At 35.8% G+C, this 18,726-nt stretch overlaps 1 protein-coding gene across 12 annotated transcripts in view; it reads right to left on the bottom strand.

Moving 5' to 3' along the window:
- The window catches only part of CCDC88A (coiled-coil domain containing 88A), a 225,316-nt gene that overhangs the window by 20,048 nt on the left and 186,542 nt on the right, over window positions 1–18,726 (bottom strand). For all 12 annotated transcript variants that reach the window (XM_058429136.1, XM_058429135.1, XM_058429137.1 and 9 more), the window contains exons 18-25: window positions 15,319–15,483; window positions 11,601–11,762; window positions 10,289–10,566; window positions 9,927–10,070; window positions 8,644–8,830; window positions 5,153–5,298; window positions 1,878–1,970; window positions 1,526–1,740 (exon numbers count right to left, since the gene is read on the bottom strand). In XM_058429136.1, coding sequence (XP_058285119.1) covers window positions 1,526–1,740; window positions 1,878–1,970; window positions 5,153–5,298; window positions 8,644–8,830; window positions 9,927–10,070; window positions 10,289–10,566; window positions 11,601–11,762; window positions 15,319–15,483 — 1,390 coding nt within the window. The remainder of the gene's footprint in view (window positions 1–1,525; window positions 1,741–1,877; window positions 1,971–5,152; window positions 5,299–8,643; window positions 8,831–9,926; window positions 10,071–10,288; window positions 10,567–11,600; window positions 11,763–15,318; window positions 15,484–18,726) is intronic.

The raw sequence follows: 18,726 nt of genomic DNA, 5'->3' as shown, positions 1-18,726 counted from the left end.
TGTAGTACTTCTAAATTTGTAATAAAAATTATATCATAAAGTTTATAAACAAATGTGTATCTCTTCACCTAATTTTTTTTTTTTTTTTTTTTTTGAGACAGAGTTTCACTCTTGTTGCCCAGGCTGGAGGGCAATGGTGCAATCTCGGCCTCAGCCTCTGCCTCCCAGGTTCAAATGATTCTCCTGCCTCAGCCTCCCAAGTAGCTGGGATTATAGGCATGAACCACAACACCCGGCTAATTTTGTATTTTTAGTAGAGATGGGGTTTCTCCATGTTGGTCAGGCTGGTCTCCAACTCCTGACCTCAGGTGATCTGCCCACCTCGCCACCCAAAGTGCTGGGATTACAGGCGTGAGCCACTGTTCCCGGCCTAATTTTTTTTAAATAATAGAGACAGTGTCTCACTATGTTGCCCAGGCTGGTCTTGAACTCCTGGCCTCATGTAATGCTCCTGCTTTGGCCTCCCAAAGTGCAGGGATTACATGCGTGAGCCACTGCAACTGGCCCCCATGTCTCTATTTTATTTTGAGACAGAGTCTTGCTCTGTCACCCAGGCTGGAGTGCAGTGTGCAATCCTGACCCACTGAAAACCTTTGCCTCCCAAGTTCAAGTGATTCTCCTGATTCAACCTCCTGGGTAGCTGGGATTATAGGTGCACAACACTACAACAGGCTAATTTTGTATTTTTCTTTTTTTTTTTTTTTTTTTTTTGAGACGGAGTTTCACTCTTGTTGCCCAGGCTGGAGTGCAATGGCGCATTCTTGGCCTCAGCCTCCCAAGTAGCTGGGATTACAGGCATGAGCCACCACGCCTGGCTAATTTTGTATTTTTAGTAGAGACAGGGTTTCTCCATGTTGGTCAGGCTGGTCTCAAACTCCCGACCTCAGGTGATCCGCCCACCTCGGCCCCTCAAAGTGCTGGGATTACAGGTGTGAGCCACTGTGCCCGCCAGCACCTCTCTATTTTAGATCCTTTACCAAGCAATCCTTCAATAATTTTCTTAACCTTCTGTAATTTCTAAATCATTGAGTAACACCCCTTCAAATTCATACCTATTTTTCTTTGCTTCTCCAAATGTAACTTTGTTCCAGTGTGACACCATCAAAGTATATGAGCAGAAACCTCATTATAGAATGCCTTATTATTCTGATTAAGTTATATATAATTATGAAAATGACATCTCATATTTCTCACTTGCTCCTTGCAACTGTCCTGTGAAGTATGAGGCAAAGGTAAAAGGCTTGCCCATATTAACAGAAATAGCAAGTGGCAGAGGTATTCCAGCTCTTATTTCAACTTTCTTTCTGCAATATTTTACCCCTTTGGCCAAATGATAGTATATCTGTGTATGATTTACCTCAAAAAATTGTGTGGCTGTACACTAATGCAGTACACAATTTTATGATATGAAATTAAAAGGAAATGCCATTCTTCAGACTATCCCCCAAAGGACTACTGAAGTTTTAAAAAATCTTTAGAAAAAGATTCTAAATCAATACTATGTTTAAAGCGTTTAAGCACTCACTGCTGCTTTTCTTGGTCCCCAAGGTCTGGCCATCTTCTAAAGAGTTTGAACCTACTGAAGAACTATCTTGACTGTCTTGATGAGGGAGCTGAAGAAATCCTTCACTGGAGTCTGAGCGGGTGGGTGTTAATGTTAGAGATTTCTGGCGTTCCCGATTAATATCTTTCTTAGACTTTATCAATTTTCTCATTTTTAGAGTAATCCAGTTGCCTCTCCTAACAGAATTTTAAAAATTGTTATCAGTTTAAAATTCAACATACAAATCCTTCACAAAAGTAGAAGTCATCACAATATTAGAAATAACCTAAGTTTTTTTTCAAAATAAGAATTCATAAAATTTGGTTAATGGTACCTTCTAGGAGGAGATGGGTCATAAAATTTGTATTGATCCATAATTTTCTCTTCTAGTTTCTCCTTCTGACGTCTTAATTCATTTAACTTATCACTATAAAAATAAAAATTACCTTTTAGGACAAGCATCATATTTTGTACAGCTATGAATATTAAATTATTTTGTGACTGTGATCTAATGTCTCCCCAAAACATAAAAAAATACAGATACCATGGTTGGCAACTAAGATTTTATCAGGTAGTTAACAATGGGAATTTTTCCATGTTTCTCCTTTTTTAAAAATTTACAACATTTTTTTTTTTTTCCTTTTTGGAAGAAAGGTGACCTATTCCAATTTATATCAGCAAAAAATAAAAACATTGTTTAGTTTGCTTACAATTATAGGTATAATGAATAATCCTGCAAACACATGTTCATGCAAATAGATATTTTTCTTTTCAGCAGAATTACTTAGGCTTGATTTACTTGTAGAGAATCATTTCCTGACTCCAGCAATGCATGAGTCATCACATCCTAGTCTCATTTTTATGTTCTCAGTAGTATTTACTATATAAAGAAACATCAAAGATCATCAAAGTATTGTCTCTAAGAAAACCCCACAATGCCAAAGAATGCTATTTACTTCAGAAACATTAGTGATCATTTACAATGAGGAAGGCATGAGGTATATATGAAGATGAATAATAAATAGCTTTGTTTATAATATAGCAGAGAAGATATATCCATAAATATAATAACATATAATATTGTGTGTGTATATATATATAAAGACTATATAATCCAAGGAAGTAGCAGTACCAAAATAAAATACTGTGCAAGTACAACAGGAAGGTAAATATATCCATCTTAGATCACGAAATAAATCCCCATGAAGAAAAAGGCCATTATTAGATAGGCTGAAAAGGAAAGATAAGAATACTAAATTACATGTTGGTGTAGTTGTAGGAAGTTAAAAAATGCTAAGTTATGTTTAGCTTGAATGTTATAGGCTGAGAAGAAGTAGTGAGGGAGAGTTTTTGTTTTACATTCTGCTCAGTAGGAAATCAGAAGTATTGAAAGTTTCATTACAAAACAGTAAGAAATCTTTGTTTAAAGTACTTTAACCCAATGATGGAATAGGATATATCGTAAAGATTGGAGATAAGGCAGGGCGCGGTGGCTCAGGCCTGTAATTCCAGTGCTTTGGGAAGTGGAGGCAGGTGGATCACTTGAGCTCGGGAGTTTGAGACCAGCCTGGCCAATGTGGCAAAACCCTGTTTTTACAAAAAATACAAAAATTAGCAGCGTGCCACAGCGTTTGCCTGTAGTACCAGCTACTTGGAAGGCTGAGGCAGGAGAATAGCCTGAACTCAGGAGTGGAGTTTGCAGTGAGCTGAGATTGCGCGACTGCACTCTAGCCTGGCTGACAGAGCAAGACTGAAAAAAAAAAAATATGGAGATACGAAAACATTCAGGAAGCTAATGGGGTAGTCTATTTGAGAGGGAAGGCTGAATTACAGTGGTGGAGACTAGGAAGAACTAACTTGAGAGATTCTGTAGAAGATGCCTTGTGAACAGATGTTGCCAACAGTTATACCACAGCACAAACAGCATACAGCCTACATTTATTATTCACCCAACTGCTTGGATCTGAGGCCTGCAGAAGAGTTGACATTTGAAAAGTTGTTAACAAGGCCATAGTTCCCAGTTCATTTTTCCTTTTACTTGTTGAAATATCATTAAGAACCTCCAAAATCTCAGTACTACCTGTCCACTGCCATCCTGCTAGGACCATGTGACAGAGGCATTTAGCTAGAAATGTCTGACATGCAAGATGGATATTTGTAATTTAAATTCATTAAGTCAGAATAGATAATAATCTTTGGAAGTCAACTATCTAGACACAAGCACTTTCACCTGGAAATGTATTAGTCACCAAGGGTCAGAATAGTAAGACAACAAAGCTTTGGATAATGCCTCTGCTTAAGGGACAGGAGACTCAAATGCCAAAAGTTTTATATATACTCAAAACTTCTTAACCTAAAACAAGGCTTCTTTTGAAAGCAAGTAAAGGAAAACATACCCCAGAAAGGACTAAAAGGACTAAAGGTGGAGCCCAAGCTGTCCAGCCACAAATGTGAAATTTCTTTGAGGCTTTACATTTACTTTGAAAGTTTACACAAATTCTGCCTTTGTTCCATGATACACCTGTGTATTAATAAAGAAATAATGTTCCCTGCCTGAAATTTTTTGTTAAGACTGGTGCTTCAGAAAAATGTATGATGCATCCTGGTTTCACATGTGCCCTGGCTGTTTATGTACATCAAGTCTGAGAGGCACAGACATACTACTTCATGCACTCCTTGAATAATCTAGAAAGTAAGTGTCATCTCTATTTTAGAGAAGAAGAAACTAACGATCAAAGAAATGACTTGACTGTGGTCACATAGTGAGTGGATGAATTGGGACATGAATTAGAAGCTGTCTGATTTCAACATCTGTGCTATTTCTATTATACGGTGGTGCTTCTCACTTGTGGGGCAAAGAGAAGAGATGTATTGAGTAAAGATGAATCATCGGGTAGTAATACAAAGACTACCCACTGGGCTGCACAGGCCCAAATGTGAGTCTTAACAGATTGTTTAACTTTCTGGAGACACAACTTACCAATAATTAAGCCCTGTCAATTCTCTTTTACACGTCTTGCAGCTTGATCTCAACTCCTTGGTATGGCATAGAACAACCTTTGTAAACTGAGTCCTGACTGTTTAGCCACTTCTCTATTGCACCCCTCCTTTCCTCAATTTTGCTCCAGAAAGAACAATTAATTTTTAGGTCCTATATCACACCACAGCATACTTTCATCACACCTCCATGACTTTGTATTGCAGCTCTCCTGGGCTGGCATGCCTCTTCAAGCAAATTCCTATGGAACCTATAAGTCTCCACTCAGGTCTCATCTTTGGAAAGTTCACCTTGCCTCTCCCAGACTAAGATACTCCTGCCCCTACATGTGCTATATTTCTATGGCCTCCTACATATACTTCCATTATAGAATTACTGTATTTAAATGTTTATTTGTATTTCTCGCTTTATATTACTAATTCTTTAAGAGCAAGATTCATGTGTTTTCATGTTAGTATTTCTGATTATTAGGATAGTGCCTGGAATATAAGCACTCAAAAATATTTGTTGAAAATCAGTAAAAATTAGCATGAATTTTCTCTGCCACTGGGTATGGCAATGATAAAATCATGAGTAACATATTTCAGAGTGCAAAATTATTTGGTACCTACATGTACTGTCTTTGTTCAACATGAAAAAGATCCTTGCTTTCCATATTCTGCTCCAAAAGTGTTCTGTTCTGTAGCATTAATGTCTGAATTTGATCTAGTAGATGTCGATTTTCTTCTTCTAAATTTCCTTTAAGTTGGCTTAGCAACTGTTTAAACACAAACATTTTAAAAAAAAATCAACATTTACATTTAACATAAATCAACTGAAAAATATGAAGTACTACACAAAGATTTAATTGTTCCACTGTTTGAACAATTAGATGATTGTACTTTTATCAGAGCGTGATTATTTCAGTGATGACACCTACAGCACTGGGTTACATGCTCTCTCTCTCTCTCTATATATATTTTCTTAATTTTCACAAACACTGGGTCTAATATATAATATATTATCTAACTCCCCAAACACTGCTTTCTGTCTTTAAAACTGTTTAACTTATAGTATAGTCCAAAAACTAGATTCAAATATCTAATATTTTATTTCTATGAAATATTAGACAAGTTAGTTCTCAGATCTATGAAATGAGGATAGCTCCCACCCAACAAGGCTGTTGCAAGGATTAATTAGTGTATGTAAAGTATCTAGTAGCATGTGTATAGCACACACTAAGTACTTAGTATGTCTCATAATTTCCCCATCTACTGTTTTCTTTTTTTTGAGACAGAGTTTTGCTCCTGTTGCCCAGGCTGGAGTGCAATAGCACGATTTCGGCTCACTGCAACCTTCGCCTCCCAGTTTCAAGCTATTCTGTCTCAGCTTCCCCAGCAGCTAGGATTACAGGCATGCGCCACCACACCCAGCTAGTTTTGTATTTTTAGTAAAGATGGGGTTTCTCCATGTTGGTCAGGCTGCTCTCCAACTCCCAACCTCAGGTGATCCGCCCACCTCAGCCTCCCAAAGTACTGGGATTACAGGCGTGAGCCACCGTGCCTGGCATCCATCCACTGTTTTCAAGAAACCTTAAAAGGCTGTGTATAGTTTTTGTAGCTTGATCAAAGGAAATCGGGTAATTTAGTTAACAGTTGTTATTAACAGCTGGCATACTAGTAGGTGGGCTGCCAGCAGCATTGGGCCTTTTCTACGCAGTTAGTAGAAACTGGAAATATGCCTTAGCTAGGCCAGAGGTTCAAACAGAAGTTCAGAAGGCCCAAAGTAGTGATTCTAAAAATTTGGCATCCCTTGGAGAGTAGATTTGTGGGCTCCAGCATTCAAATTCAGCAGGTCTCGAGTAGAGCCCAGAGGCCTAGAGATCTGTATTAAAAAAGCAAAAGCAAGTAACACATACCCGCCCTGCCTACACCACCCCCCTGCCCCCCCCCAAAAATAAACATTTTGAAAAATTTCAAAAGGTAGAGAAAATCAGGGAGAATTATACTATAATCATAAACAACCATCTAGATCTGTAACTGTGAACATCATACTATGTTGGTTTTATTTATCTGTATGTTGTTAAATTGAAACATAACGTGGTAGATTCATTAAAAAACTGAATGCATTTATTTTCTTCCCTGTACCTATGCCCTCTTGCAATGTGACTTCTCACTTTTCCCATAAAGAAGTGGAATCTATTTCCCTTCTTCTTGAATTTGGAATGCTTTTGGCCAAGAGAAAGAGGTGGAAGTGATGGTGTAACAGTTCCAAGCCTAGGCCTCAAGTTGCTTGTGGACTTCCACTCAGACTCTCAGAGCCCTGCTGGAGGATGGAGAGACCACATGGAACAGAGAAGGGTTATCCCACTGAGGCCACCATAGACCAGCCAGCCCTCAGCATACCTGCCAGCTAATTACAGATGCAGGAGCAAACCCCTGGCCCATACATCAGTGAGTAGATTAGCATAGATGCTCAGCAAACTCAGACTCATTAGGCAAAAATAAATGTTTACTGTCTATTACCACTAAGGTTCTCTCGTTGTTAAAGAGCATCATCAGTGTCAATAGACAACTGATAAAGCATATATAAAGAGAACAATTTTTTTGGTTTGTTTGTTAGATGGAGTTTCGCTCTTTCGCCCAGGCTAGAGGGAAGTGGCACGATCTCGGCTCACTGCAACCTCTGTCCCCCAAGTTCAAGCGATTCTCCTGCCTCAGCCTCCCGAGTAGCTGGGATTACAGGCATGTGCCACCACACCTGGCTAATTTTTGTATATTTGGTAGAGATGGGTTTTCACCATGTTGGCTAGGTTGGTCTCGAACTCCTGACCTCAGGTGATCCACCCGCCTCAGCTTCCCAAAGTGCTGGGATTACAGGCATGAGCCACTGTGCCTGGTCCAAGAACAAATTTTAAGTGTATATAGAGCTCCATGAATTATCACAAAGTAAACATATATGTTAAACTAGCATCTGGATCAAGAAACAGAGCATTAATTGTATTCCAGAAACACCTGCGCTATCTTCCAACCACTATCCCTTCCCACCAAGGTTAACTACTATCTCAACCTTTTATACTATAGATTAGTTTTTTCCACCTCCACTAAATCATGTCATTATATGACTTAGCCCTCAGCCAATAATTAACATTTGACCCAAGTTGTGAGAATTAGCCAGGGATGCGTAGATAGCTAGGGCCATCTCTGGTCTTTCTTGAACAGTTTTCTGGACCACCAGTGACATGTGGGATCTTATGAAGACCCACTGAGGCTGACTCATTGCTTGAAAATCCTTTAATTTTTGACTGGTTTACTGGCGTGTTACTTGCCCCAACCAATATTTCAACCTCAGGCTATCTAAGAGCTGACCTTTGACAGCTCTCCCAGGCATGGGGCTTTTCTATGCTCTGTTCCAAATCAAGTCAGTTTTCTCCAGTAGAAAAGTTGCTGGTTTTCACAGCTTGCCCTGTGCTCTGTCAAAACTACGAGGCATAGGAACCAGGGAAGGAGAAGAGGAATGGGAGGAGCCCCAAGATAAAATGCCTCAGACAACCACAGTTCCTTCCCAGGGTTGAATAGTTTTGCTTTAATAAATGCTTCTCAATTTGCTATATGCCCTTGTTGGGTTCTAGAGTCCTAACTGGTTGTTTTTGACAGTTCTGTCCAATTTTATTGTTTCTTAAGGAGTTGATTTGCCACATTTCTCACTCTACCATTCTGGAGGTATACCATCCTACAATTTATTTAGACTTTTATAAATCATAGGTAGAATGAATTACTTTCTGAGCTTTGTTGGGTAATTAATTATATGTTGTTTCCAACTAATTTTTCTATTGGTTTATAATTTCATGCCAGGTGTAAACATTTTTTCATTAAATGAATAATTCTACAATTTTCAAAGAATCTGGACATAAGTTTAAGCTAACAATTTTTTAAATATTGTAATTAATGATATGGGAAGTTGTTCTGAATTACGTGTAAGTTTCAATGATCCTAGACCAAATTCTTTTAGATATATGCCACTAAATATATACTAGTATTGTCATTGTAATCTAGTCATTTATTTCTTAGGCATGTCTTGGTGTCTAAATGAAGGAAACAGTGATTAAACTTTTTAAGCTCACCTCACACTGGTTATTCAGCTTGGTTGATGTAATATCCAGTTGTTGGTATTGTTCCTTTAGCTTTGAAAATTCAGCTTCTAATCTTGTTTGTTCCAGTTTGGAATTATTCAGAAGACTTTTCAAATTTTTATGGTCAGTTTGTAAAACTTCAGTCTCTTTTAAAAGTTGACTATAGGTATGATTCAGCCTATAATTAGAAATCATAGAAATATAATTAGATTATCTTAATAGCTTTTGGTGTAATTTATACAATATGAAATGATATAAATAACATTAAGGCATACTTAGAATAAAAGACTGTTTTACAAGTCACTAAACTTATCAAAAATCAGTTTCTATTCTGTAAAAACTAGATTTTTTAAAATTCTGAGTACCTTTCCCTTGAAAATAATTTTTAATTTCCTTTTTTCATCCAACCATCTCCACACTGGGAAAAGAATTTTTTAGTCTTTAAATATGTTGAAGTATAGGTACTCAAAGTTTCAAGTATTAATAAGAAAGTATTGGCTGGTTATTGATGGTCCATGTCTGTAATCCCAGCTTTTTAGGAGGTAGAAGCAGGAGGATCACTTGAGGCCAGGAGTTTGTGAGCAACCGTGGGGATCACAGGAGACCCTATTTCTACAAAAACTAAATATTAAAATAAAAAAATTAAAAATTAGCTAGGCATGGTGGTGTGTGCCAGCAGTCCCAGCTACCTGAGGGGCTAAGGTGGGAGGATTGCTTAAGCATAGGAGTTTGACATTGCAGTAAGCTATGATCATGCTACTCAACTTCAGCTTGGGCAACAGAGTAAGATCCTATCTCTCTCTCTCTCTCTTTTTTTTTTTTTTTGGAGATGGAGTCTTACTCTGTTGCCCAGACTGGAGTGCAGTGGCGTGATCTCGACTCACTGCAACCTTCGCCTCTCAGGTTTAAGCAATTCTCCTGTCTCACCCACCCAAGTAGCTGGGACTACAGGTGCACACCACCATGCCTGGCTAATTTTTGTATTTTTAGTAGAGATGGGTTTTCACCATGTTGGTCAGGCTGGTCTCGAACTCCTGACCTCAGGTGATCTACCTGCCTCAGCCTCCCAAAGTGCTGGAATTACAGGTGTGAGCCACGGCACCCAGCCTATTCTATTTTTTAAAATTCCAAATTCAAACTATGCTTGGTACTACAAAGGGGCAGTATATATTTTGGCTGTAAGAAATAATAATTTAAAAATATATATATACACACATATATATGTATATACTTTCTATATAAAATGTTTGTTATATATAATATATATTTATTACCTATCATTTTCACCACAAAGTTTCTTGTATTCTGCAGCTACTGTTTCATGGTTTTTATTTTCAAGCAGCATTTTTTCCTGTTCTACTTTGAGCATTTTTTCCAAATCTTCCAACTGTCCTTTCTGTTTTAATAACTGATTGTAACTAGGGGGAAAAAAGGCATTTGGTTTATAATATTTACAAAAAAGAAATTTTAGAAATGAAGGAAATGAGTAATTAATAAGTATTATTTAAAACACATGTAAATTTATATAAATTTCCTATGTAAACAAACATTAGATGTGTTTAATATATAAAATTTATTATACTACTTGAAGAAAATTCGTTTTAAATTCACAGTACAACAAAATATAATAAATTACCGGTCTTCAAGGTCTCTATGTTCCACCTCAAGATTTTTGTGGGCAGACTTCAGAGTTCCATGTTTGGAGATAAGAGATTCATACTCTGAAGCCTGACGTTCATGAAGAAGTTCCAGCTTTTCATGATCTTTGATCAGAGAATCATAGAGAGATTTTAGGTCTTCTCGCTCTTTGATTACAGATTCATTTTCATTTTCTAAGGAAGACTGCTGGATTAGGAGTTGGGCATTCTGGTTCATGAGTGAGGTACTTTGGGAATTAAGGGTGGAATTTTCAACCTATAAGAATACATATTGTTATCAGACATAAGAAAAATACTTCATGTTCTTTTTCAAAATACGAGATTACAATGTTAATTAAAGAAAGCTCTAAATGAATCACAGGAGACAAATTTATATTATACTGGGAAGATGTGGATTTTAGCTTCCCAAAGAATAAGGCTATCATTGAATTTTGATTTTTGGAAGTGTTATAATACACACATACATATGTACATATGTATATATACATATGTATGTGTATATATAGATATATATGTATTGTATGTTTTGGGTTGAATTTATTTTAAATGAAGGTGATTAGCAACCATTTGTATTATATTACAAATGAAAATGTATAGAATTTGAAGTGCTAGTTTATCATTTCTAGAATTTGGTGATAGAAGTTGATAGAAGTGAAAAATTACTTTTAGAAATTTTTCAAGAGTCCAAATTAAATAAATATTTTCTTTATCAAAGTGTTGATGTTAATCAAAATCAGTATCAAAGAAAAGGGTTACAGAAAGAATTCTTTGATTCGGAGAGGGAACTTGTTTCTGCTCTTTAAGAGGTTTCAGAGTTGAACTTTTCCCCACCTGATTGTTCTGTTTGAAAAGACACTGGCGGTGTTAAGTGAAAGATGGATCTTTTGAACTTAGGAGAGGTCTAAAGACAAAATTCTCATGTTGTCCTGCTTTTCAGTAACTAAACTGACAAAAAAAGCTATACAAATGAAATAAGGAATAGTATGCTGCAATCATACTCTAAAGCAAGGGTTTCTACCTAATTTATTACAATCGACTTAATGAAATGGTAGAAAGACAATAAATATAATTTATCTTTATTTAGATGTATTGACTGAATTTATTAATATTTAAAGGCTTTGACATTTTAAAAATTGATGTGTGAAAGTTTGGCATGGCACTAAATAAAAATATTTTCATTTATCTCTAAGTTCATTCACTAAGAAACAATGTTTCCATGTTTACCCTCCCTTATTTTAATAGCATAATTCAAGAGTTTGGTTGCATATTCCCAAAATATTAAATTACAACCTGAAGCTTGGCATTCTGTGTTTGAAGAGTGGTATTCTGTTCTTGTAATGACACTGTCTGCCTCTGAAGTGCAAGAATCTGAGCCTGCAAATTATTGTTCTGTGTCTCAAGTTGCTTCAGCTGAGTTTTCAACGCTTGCTTCTCTGCTTGCAGTGTAGCATTCTTAAAAAACAAAAACCAAAACCAAACATATTAACAATAATGGCAACATCAAACATATTTCTATAATATACTGAATTTTATACAATGAGTATTTATTAGCATTATAATCCATAAAAGCCCCAACAATCTTAAAAGAGAAGAAAAACCAAAACATTTCCCCCATCCCAAATTGTAAACAGACATTTATCAGAAAGAAGGCAATGATACTAAAACCTTAATATTGTGCCTGTGTCTTGTCTGCACTATAATATCCTAAAAATAAAATATCCCATTCTAAATATATTTATTAACACAAAAACTAGAAAGGAATTGTCAGTTGTATGGTTTTAATACTGCTTGAAGGTTCCCAGAATGCCCAGAATAAATGGGGCTGTGTCCAACCATGGAGGTCTATCTTTTCTAATTTACCCAAAGGCAAACTTATACCTAAGTGAGTGGTGGTCCCAGAGATAGTGCAAAACTAAGTATATTCCAAACACAAATATTTCAAAGGGAAGCAGGTTTACAGGAACAATCTTAACCATTTGTTTACAATTTGCAGTCCACAACAGACCTAACGCAGATATTTTCTTATTTTTCTCACGATATAAAACACTAATTAAAACTCTATTTCAACTTTATAAGACTCCTGGAGCATTTCCAAACAAAACATACAATTTTCAGTTTTTCCAGTACATAAGGCCATATTTCAATTTTATAGCTAAACAAATGAATTACTATGCGAATCAATGATTATTATATTTTAAAATACTTGTCATTAATATTTTCAGGGTTATTTCTAAATTAAATTTCATAAAAAATCAGCAACAGCAAAGTATAAACAAAGAACCCTCCAGAAGACAGAAATAAAACTTTAATGTATAAAAGGTACATAATTGGTCTACCCTGCAGTATGCATAGAAAGTTAACTGAATCACAATAGATCACTCTTACCATATCAATATGTAAATATAACATTAATTTTATTGGCTTTATGTTATATACACTGCATGTCACTGTGTAAAAGTCAGGTCAGGATTTGACCCACATATTATACCATAAAATTGAAGCTGAGGAAACAAAATGCTTTAAGATGGGTTATGATTTTATACTTCTCTTTTGTTCATTTGTTCAAATAGAAAGGATGAAAAAATGTATACTAGAAAAAATAAAAAGGAATCCTGATAGTACTGATGTATTTATATACCATCTCAGCACAAAGAGGTGAACCATTTTTCACATATATATGTGAAATACTATTGTAGTTTAGCACTTTAGAAACTAAATTGTACAAGCTCTACTGATTATTCCAGGTATCTTTGGGAATAAAAAAAATTCCTATAGTCTATAATGAATAGAAGAGATAGCTGAGAGGGTATCTTAGAGCAGGAAAAAATTTACAATGGAAAAGAAATAAGTTAGCAAATATAATACTGGCAAACACACAAAAATTACCAGCCTATTATATGGCTAACCGTCTTTATAACCCCATTATCTAAAATATTACATGAAGTAATTTTTTTCCAATGAGAATTTATAAAGGAAGTCTACAAGAAAAAAAGATTCACCTTACAGAACTTTATATGCCAGCTCAATTTTCTAAAATGTAATTATGAATCCAAGCAATATAGGTATATATATCACTGATTAAAAATAGGCATTTATAAATGGCCAATATATGAAAGATGTGTAATACCTAACTCATAATTTTAAATGTGCCCATGAAAATATTTTCTCCTATTGCTTTAAGAAAAATTAAAGCACTAGGTACTATCCAAAGTTAATATGGAAAGATAGGTATACTCTCTTAGTGGGACTGAAAATTGATGTGATTTTTATGTTGGGTGTGGTGACTCACAACTGCAATCCCAGCACTTTGGGAGGCTGAGGAGAGCAGATCACTTGAGGCCAGGAGTTCGAGACCAGTCTGGGCAACATAGTGAGACCCCATCTCTACAAAAAAATACAAAAATTCGCTGGGTGTGGTGGTGTGCACCTGTGCTCCCAGCTAGTTGGGAGGCTGAGGCAAGAGGATCACTTGAGCCTGGGAGGATGAGGCTTCAGTGAGCTATGATCTCGCCACTGCATTCCAGCCTGGGAGATGAGTGAGACCCTGTCTCAGAAAAGAAAAAAAAAAAAGATAATTGATGGGATTTTTAAAAACTAATAGAAAAAATCAATTAAATACACACACACACACACACACACACACACACACACACACACACACGTATATATCCTTTGGCCTTGCAATTTCACTGTCAGGAATTTAGCATTCTATGAGCATGTTTAAAAATAACCTAAATGGGCCAGGCGCGGTGGCTCATGCCTGTAATCCCAGCACTTTTGGAGGCCAAGGTGGGTGGATTATGAGGTCAGGACATCGAGACCATCCTAACTAACATGGTGAAACCCTGTCTCTACTAAAAATACAAAAAATTAGCCGGGCATGGTGGCGGGTGCCTGTAGTCCCAGCTACTCAGGAGGCTGAGGCAGGAGAATGGCGTGAACCTGGGAGGCGGAGCTGGCAGTGAGCCAAGATCACGCCACTGCACTCTAGCCTGGGCGACAAAGTGAGACTCTGTCTCAAAAAAAAAAAAAAAAAAAAAAAACAAAAAAAACCCTAAATGTCCAGAAATGTGAGATTTATTTAAGTAAATTATGGTAACATTCACACTATGGAATAATAGGTAGTCATTAAACAAAATGAAATACACATACATCTGCTAAAATTGAGAGATCTCCAAGATAATATTAACTGAAAATGCAAATAGGAATTTTGTATAGCATGATCCCACAGGTATAAATTTGTAAAAGAAATATACTTCTACATACATATAAATGACAAAAAAATTTTCTAGGAAGATAAACCGTTTACAGTGATTCTTTTTGAATGAGAAAGTAGAAATCATGGTGTGGGGATTACTTTTTGGTTTTATTGCTTAGTTTTTAATTAAAGGTACTATTTTTGTGTTAAATTAAAAAAAAAAAACCACCACCACAACTATTTTACTTGTTATTGTGTAAGTTCCTGAAGTTTATTCATCTTTTGAAGGATATTTGTTGTTCAGTTTGTTTGCTTGTTGTTTACTGTCAAGTATATATTGAACTAATTTAGCAAATATTTGTTAAGTGTCTACTACCTACCAGGCACTATTCTAGATAGTAAAGCCACAGTGGTAATAAAAAGAAAGACAAATTACCTGCTTTCATAAATGAATACAAAATTTAATTTCACTGTGAAAAGTGCTATGAAAAAACTAAAGCAATGGAACGATAGTGAATAGTTTGTCAGGGATAACAACTTTACTGGGGGAAGGAGTCAGAGAAGACCTTCTGCAGGACATATGATATGCCACCCAAACGCTGAGGGAAGCCAGTCATATGTTCCAGGCAGGAGAAGCAAAAAGAAAGGCCCCTGAGGTAGGAACAAATAGAAAAAGGACTATATGACTAGAATTTTCTTATTAAGTGCCATCAATTGTTTAAATATTAGAAAATGTATCTAAGATAAATATATCCAGTGATCCTCTATTTCTAAAAAAAACTATTTCTACTAAAATTAAAAAATACTTACATTTCTTTCTACTTCAATTAATCTGTCTTTAACTTTCAGAAGTTCTCTAGTCGTTTCTTGACTTTCTCGTTCCCATTTGATGTCTTCACCAGATATTGGAGGAGAGCTCTGTACCATCCTTTCCTCATCTTGTCTCTGTTTGAGAGCTTCGTAATTCTTTTTCACCTAAAATTTTATTTAAAATATTTTAATGGGGAGAGAAAAAAATCACCACAGTTTCATTTCTCACAATTAATTTGACTCTGGGCTGATCTGGTGAATATGAGAGGCAATTTACTTTTAAATGTGATGAATAATATATATGATTTATGCTTTTTTAAAATGCAAATCCTTTCCTCCTAGAAATATAAAACATACTCTGCTGATGTGCCAGACTAAAAGTAATGTCAAATCCTATAGTTTTTCGTGCAAGTGCCCCTGGATAACAGTGGATATAGATATGTTCCTAATGACTAACAATTCTTTTTACAGCTATCTATAAACCAATTTAGAAATTTCAGAGATGTCTTATGTAAAGCACAAAGATTTGACACTTTATTAATTTTAAGGATATATCGTATTCAGGATTTTTTAGTTCTGAGTTGGCTCTCTTAAAGTAGATTATAATCACACTAGAAAATCCTGGATAAGATATATCCTTGGATTGCTATTAACAACTTGCTCATCACACATGACCAAATTTGCCAGATTTAACTTAATAACTCTTTCTCTTCAAATTAAATTTAATATTATTCTTCTTATCTTGAATTATTAAACTATCTTGAAGCACTAGTTTATCCTAGGAGATGCTTATAATAAATTTCAAGTTAACCCCAACCTTTGTATTAAGGCAAGGATAGAAATGTTTTATAGTTCAACATCTAATGCACAACTTAAGAAAGCCTATGACTCAACAATTAATATTGCTACCAATGAGTTAGAAAATAATGAGGTGAGACTAAAAAGATGCCAAGATAGAATGTAATGTCAAGTTTCGCAAGAAATCTAATGGGTACCCTATGATCCTAGTTTCTGGGTTTTGTTTTGTTTTTACTTTTAACACACTAATAACAATAGATGAGTGGCATCATTTCTAGTCTCTATTTTACATGAATTTCCCACGAGGTCCTTATTCTAGGCTTAGAAAGGCTATAAACATATGCAGTTATTAAGAAGGGGAGCTGAGAATAAAACTCGAATCCTCTCATTTTATATTATTTTTTTGAGACATAGTCTCACTCTGTCACCCAGGCTAGAGTGCAGTGGTGCGATCTTGGCACCCTGCAATCTCCGCCACCCAGGTTGAAACCATTCTCCTGCCTCAGTCTCCCGAGTAGCTGGTATTACAGGTGTGTGCCACCATGCCTGGCTAAGTTTTGCATTTTTAGTAGAGACGAAGTTTCACCATGTTGCCCAGGCTGGTCTTGAACTCCTGACCTCAAGCTATCCGCCTACCTTGGCCTCCCCAAGTGCTGGGATTACAGGTGTGAGCCACTGCGCCCGGCTGAAGGCTTCTCATTTTAAACCCATTGTTCTTTCAAGTAAGTATTAAAAATGATTATGTATCATTAATCAAAATCTTTATATTCAGAGTCTAGATAAAAATAAATCATTGTAACAAAGTAATTTAGAGCTAATTAAAAAATTGTCAAAGTTTAATTAAAATTTAAAATATTGCGAATTGTTATGAATTTAAATTTTCAAGTTCCCAAAGATAACGTCATCTTTAAAAACAGAGTTATAATTTGCATGAAGTTGCTAATGTACAGATTTTAAGTGTAATTCGGTAATTTTGAGAATGGCAAACACCTATATAACCCATGTATCAACATGACAGAACACTTCCATCACTCTAGAAAGATCACTGCACCAGGCAACCACTGTTTTCATTTCTTTCACAAAAATTCTGCTTATACTAAAATTTCACACAAATACAGTGTATATAATCTGTGTGTGTGTGTGTGTGTGTGTGTGTTTCTGAGTATATTTCTAAGCTTTATCCATGTGTTGAGTGCATCAGTAATTTGTTTCTTTTGGTCATTATATACAGTTTTTTTATGATGATGAATGAAGCTGTTATAAAAATTCATTTATCTATGTTTTCATTTTCCTTGAGTAAAGAGAAGTAGCATTATCACCTTCCTTTTCTTTTCTTTTTTTTTTTTTGAGATAGAGTCTCGCTCTGTTGCCCAGGCTGGAGTGCAGTGGTGCAATTTCAGCTCACTGCAACCTCCACCTCCTGGGTTCAAGTGATTCTCGTGGCTCAGCCTCCTGAGTAGCTGGGACTACAGGTGTGTGCCACAAAGCCCAGCTAATTTTTGTATTTTTAGTAGAGACATCGTTTCGCCATGTTGGCCAGGCTCGTCTTGAACTCCTGGCCTCAAGTGATCCACCTGCCTCAGCTTCCCAAAGTGCTGGGATTACAGGCATGAGCTACCATGCCTGGCCACGGGCCAGGACTTTTTGAGATACTGCCATACTGCCTGCTAAATTAGTTATAACATCTTATATTTGCATCAGTATGCATGACAGTTCCAGTTGCTCCCAATTTTCACCAATATTTGATCAATATTTCCATATAAATTTTAGAATCATCTTGTTAATCTGCCTGTTGGGATTTTAATTGGGATTATGTTGAATCAAGAGATCAATCTGGGGAAATCTGCCATTTTAACAATATTGAGTCTTCTAATTCATGAACATGGTTCTTATCTCCATTTACTGAGGTATTCCTTTGGTGTTTCTAGTGCAGAGTTCTTGCACACATTTCCTTAAATTCATCCATAAGTATTTCATAGTATTATAAATGGTGTTTTTTTACATTTCATTTTTCAATCTTTCATTGCTAATATGGAGAAATAAAATAGATTTTTATATATTGAGTTTTATCCTGTGACATTGATTAGTTCACCTTAGCTGTAGAGATTTTTCTGTGAATTCCTCAGGGTTTTCTGTAAATATAGTCATGTCACAGGTGAAGAAAGACATTTTTACTTCTTCCTTTCAAATCTGTATGCCTTTCATTTCTTCTTATCTTAGTATACTGATTAGGATCACCAGTAAAGCATTTAATAGAAACAGTGAGAGCAAAATCTTTGTATTCTTCCTGATTAAAGGGGGAAAGTGATTAGTCTATAGGCTGTTTATAGAAGCCCTTTATCTGGTAGATGAAGTTCTTTCTACTTATTCTCCAATTATTGAGAGATGAGTATTAAACTCTCTAACTGTAATTGTGGATTTGTTTTTCTCCATGTAATTCTACAGATATTTGCTTCATGTATTTTGCAGCTCTGTTACTAGGTGTACCTCTGTTATTAGGTGCATAAACATTTAACCTTGTTATCTTTGTGCTGGAATGACCCCTTTATAATTATGCAATGAACTACTTAGCTCTGGTGCTATTTACTGCACTAAAATTTACTTTGTCTA

Source organism: Hylobates moloch, unplaced genomic scaffold (assembly GCF_009828535.3).
Source record: "Hylobates moloch isolate HMO894 unplaced genomic scaffold, HMol_V3 SCAFFOLD_15, whole genome shotgun sequence".
In the NCBI taxonomy this organism is placed as follows: Eukaryota; Metazoa; Chordata; class Mammalia; order Primates; family Hylobatidae; genus Hylobates; species Hylobates moloch.
Note: the sequence above shows the minus strand (reverse complement) of the source record. Positions and strands in the feature narration are given on the sequence as shown.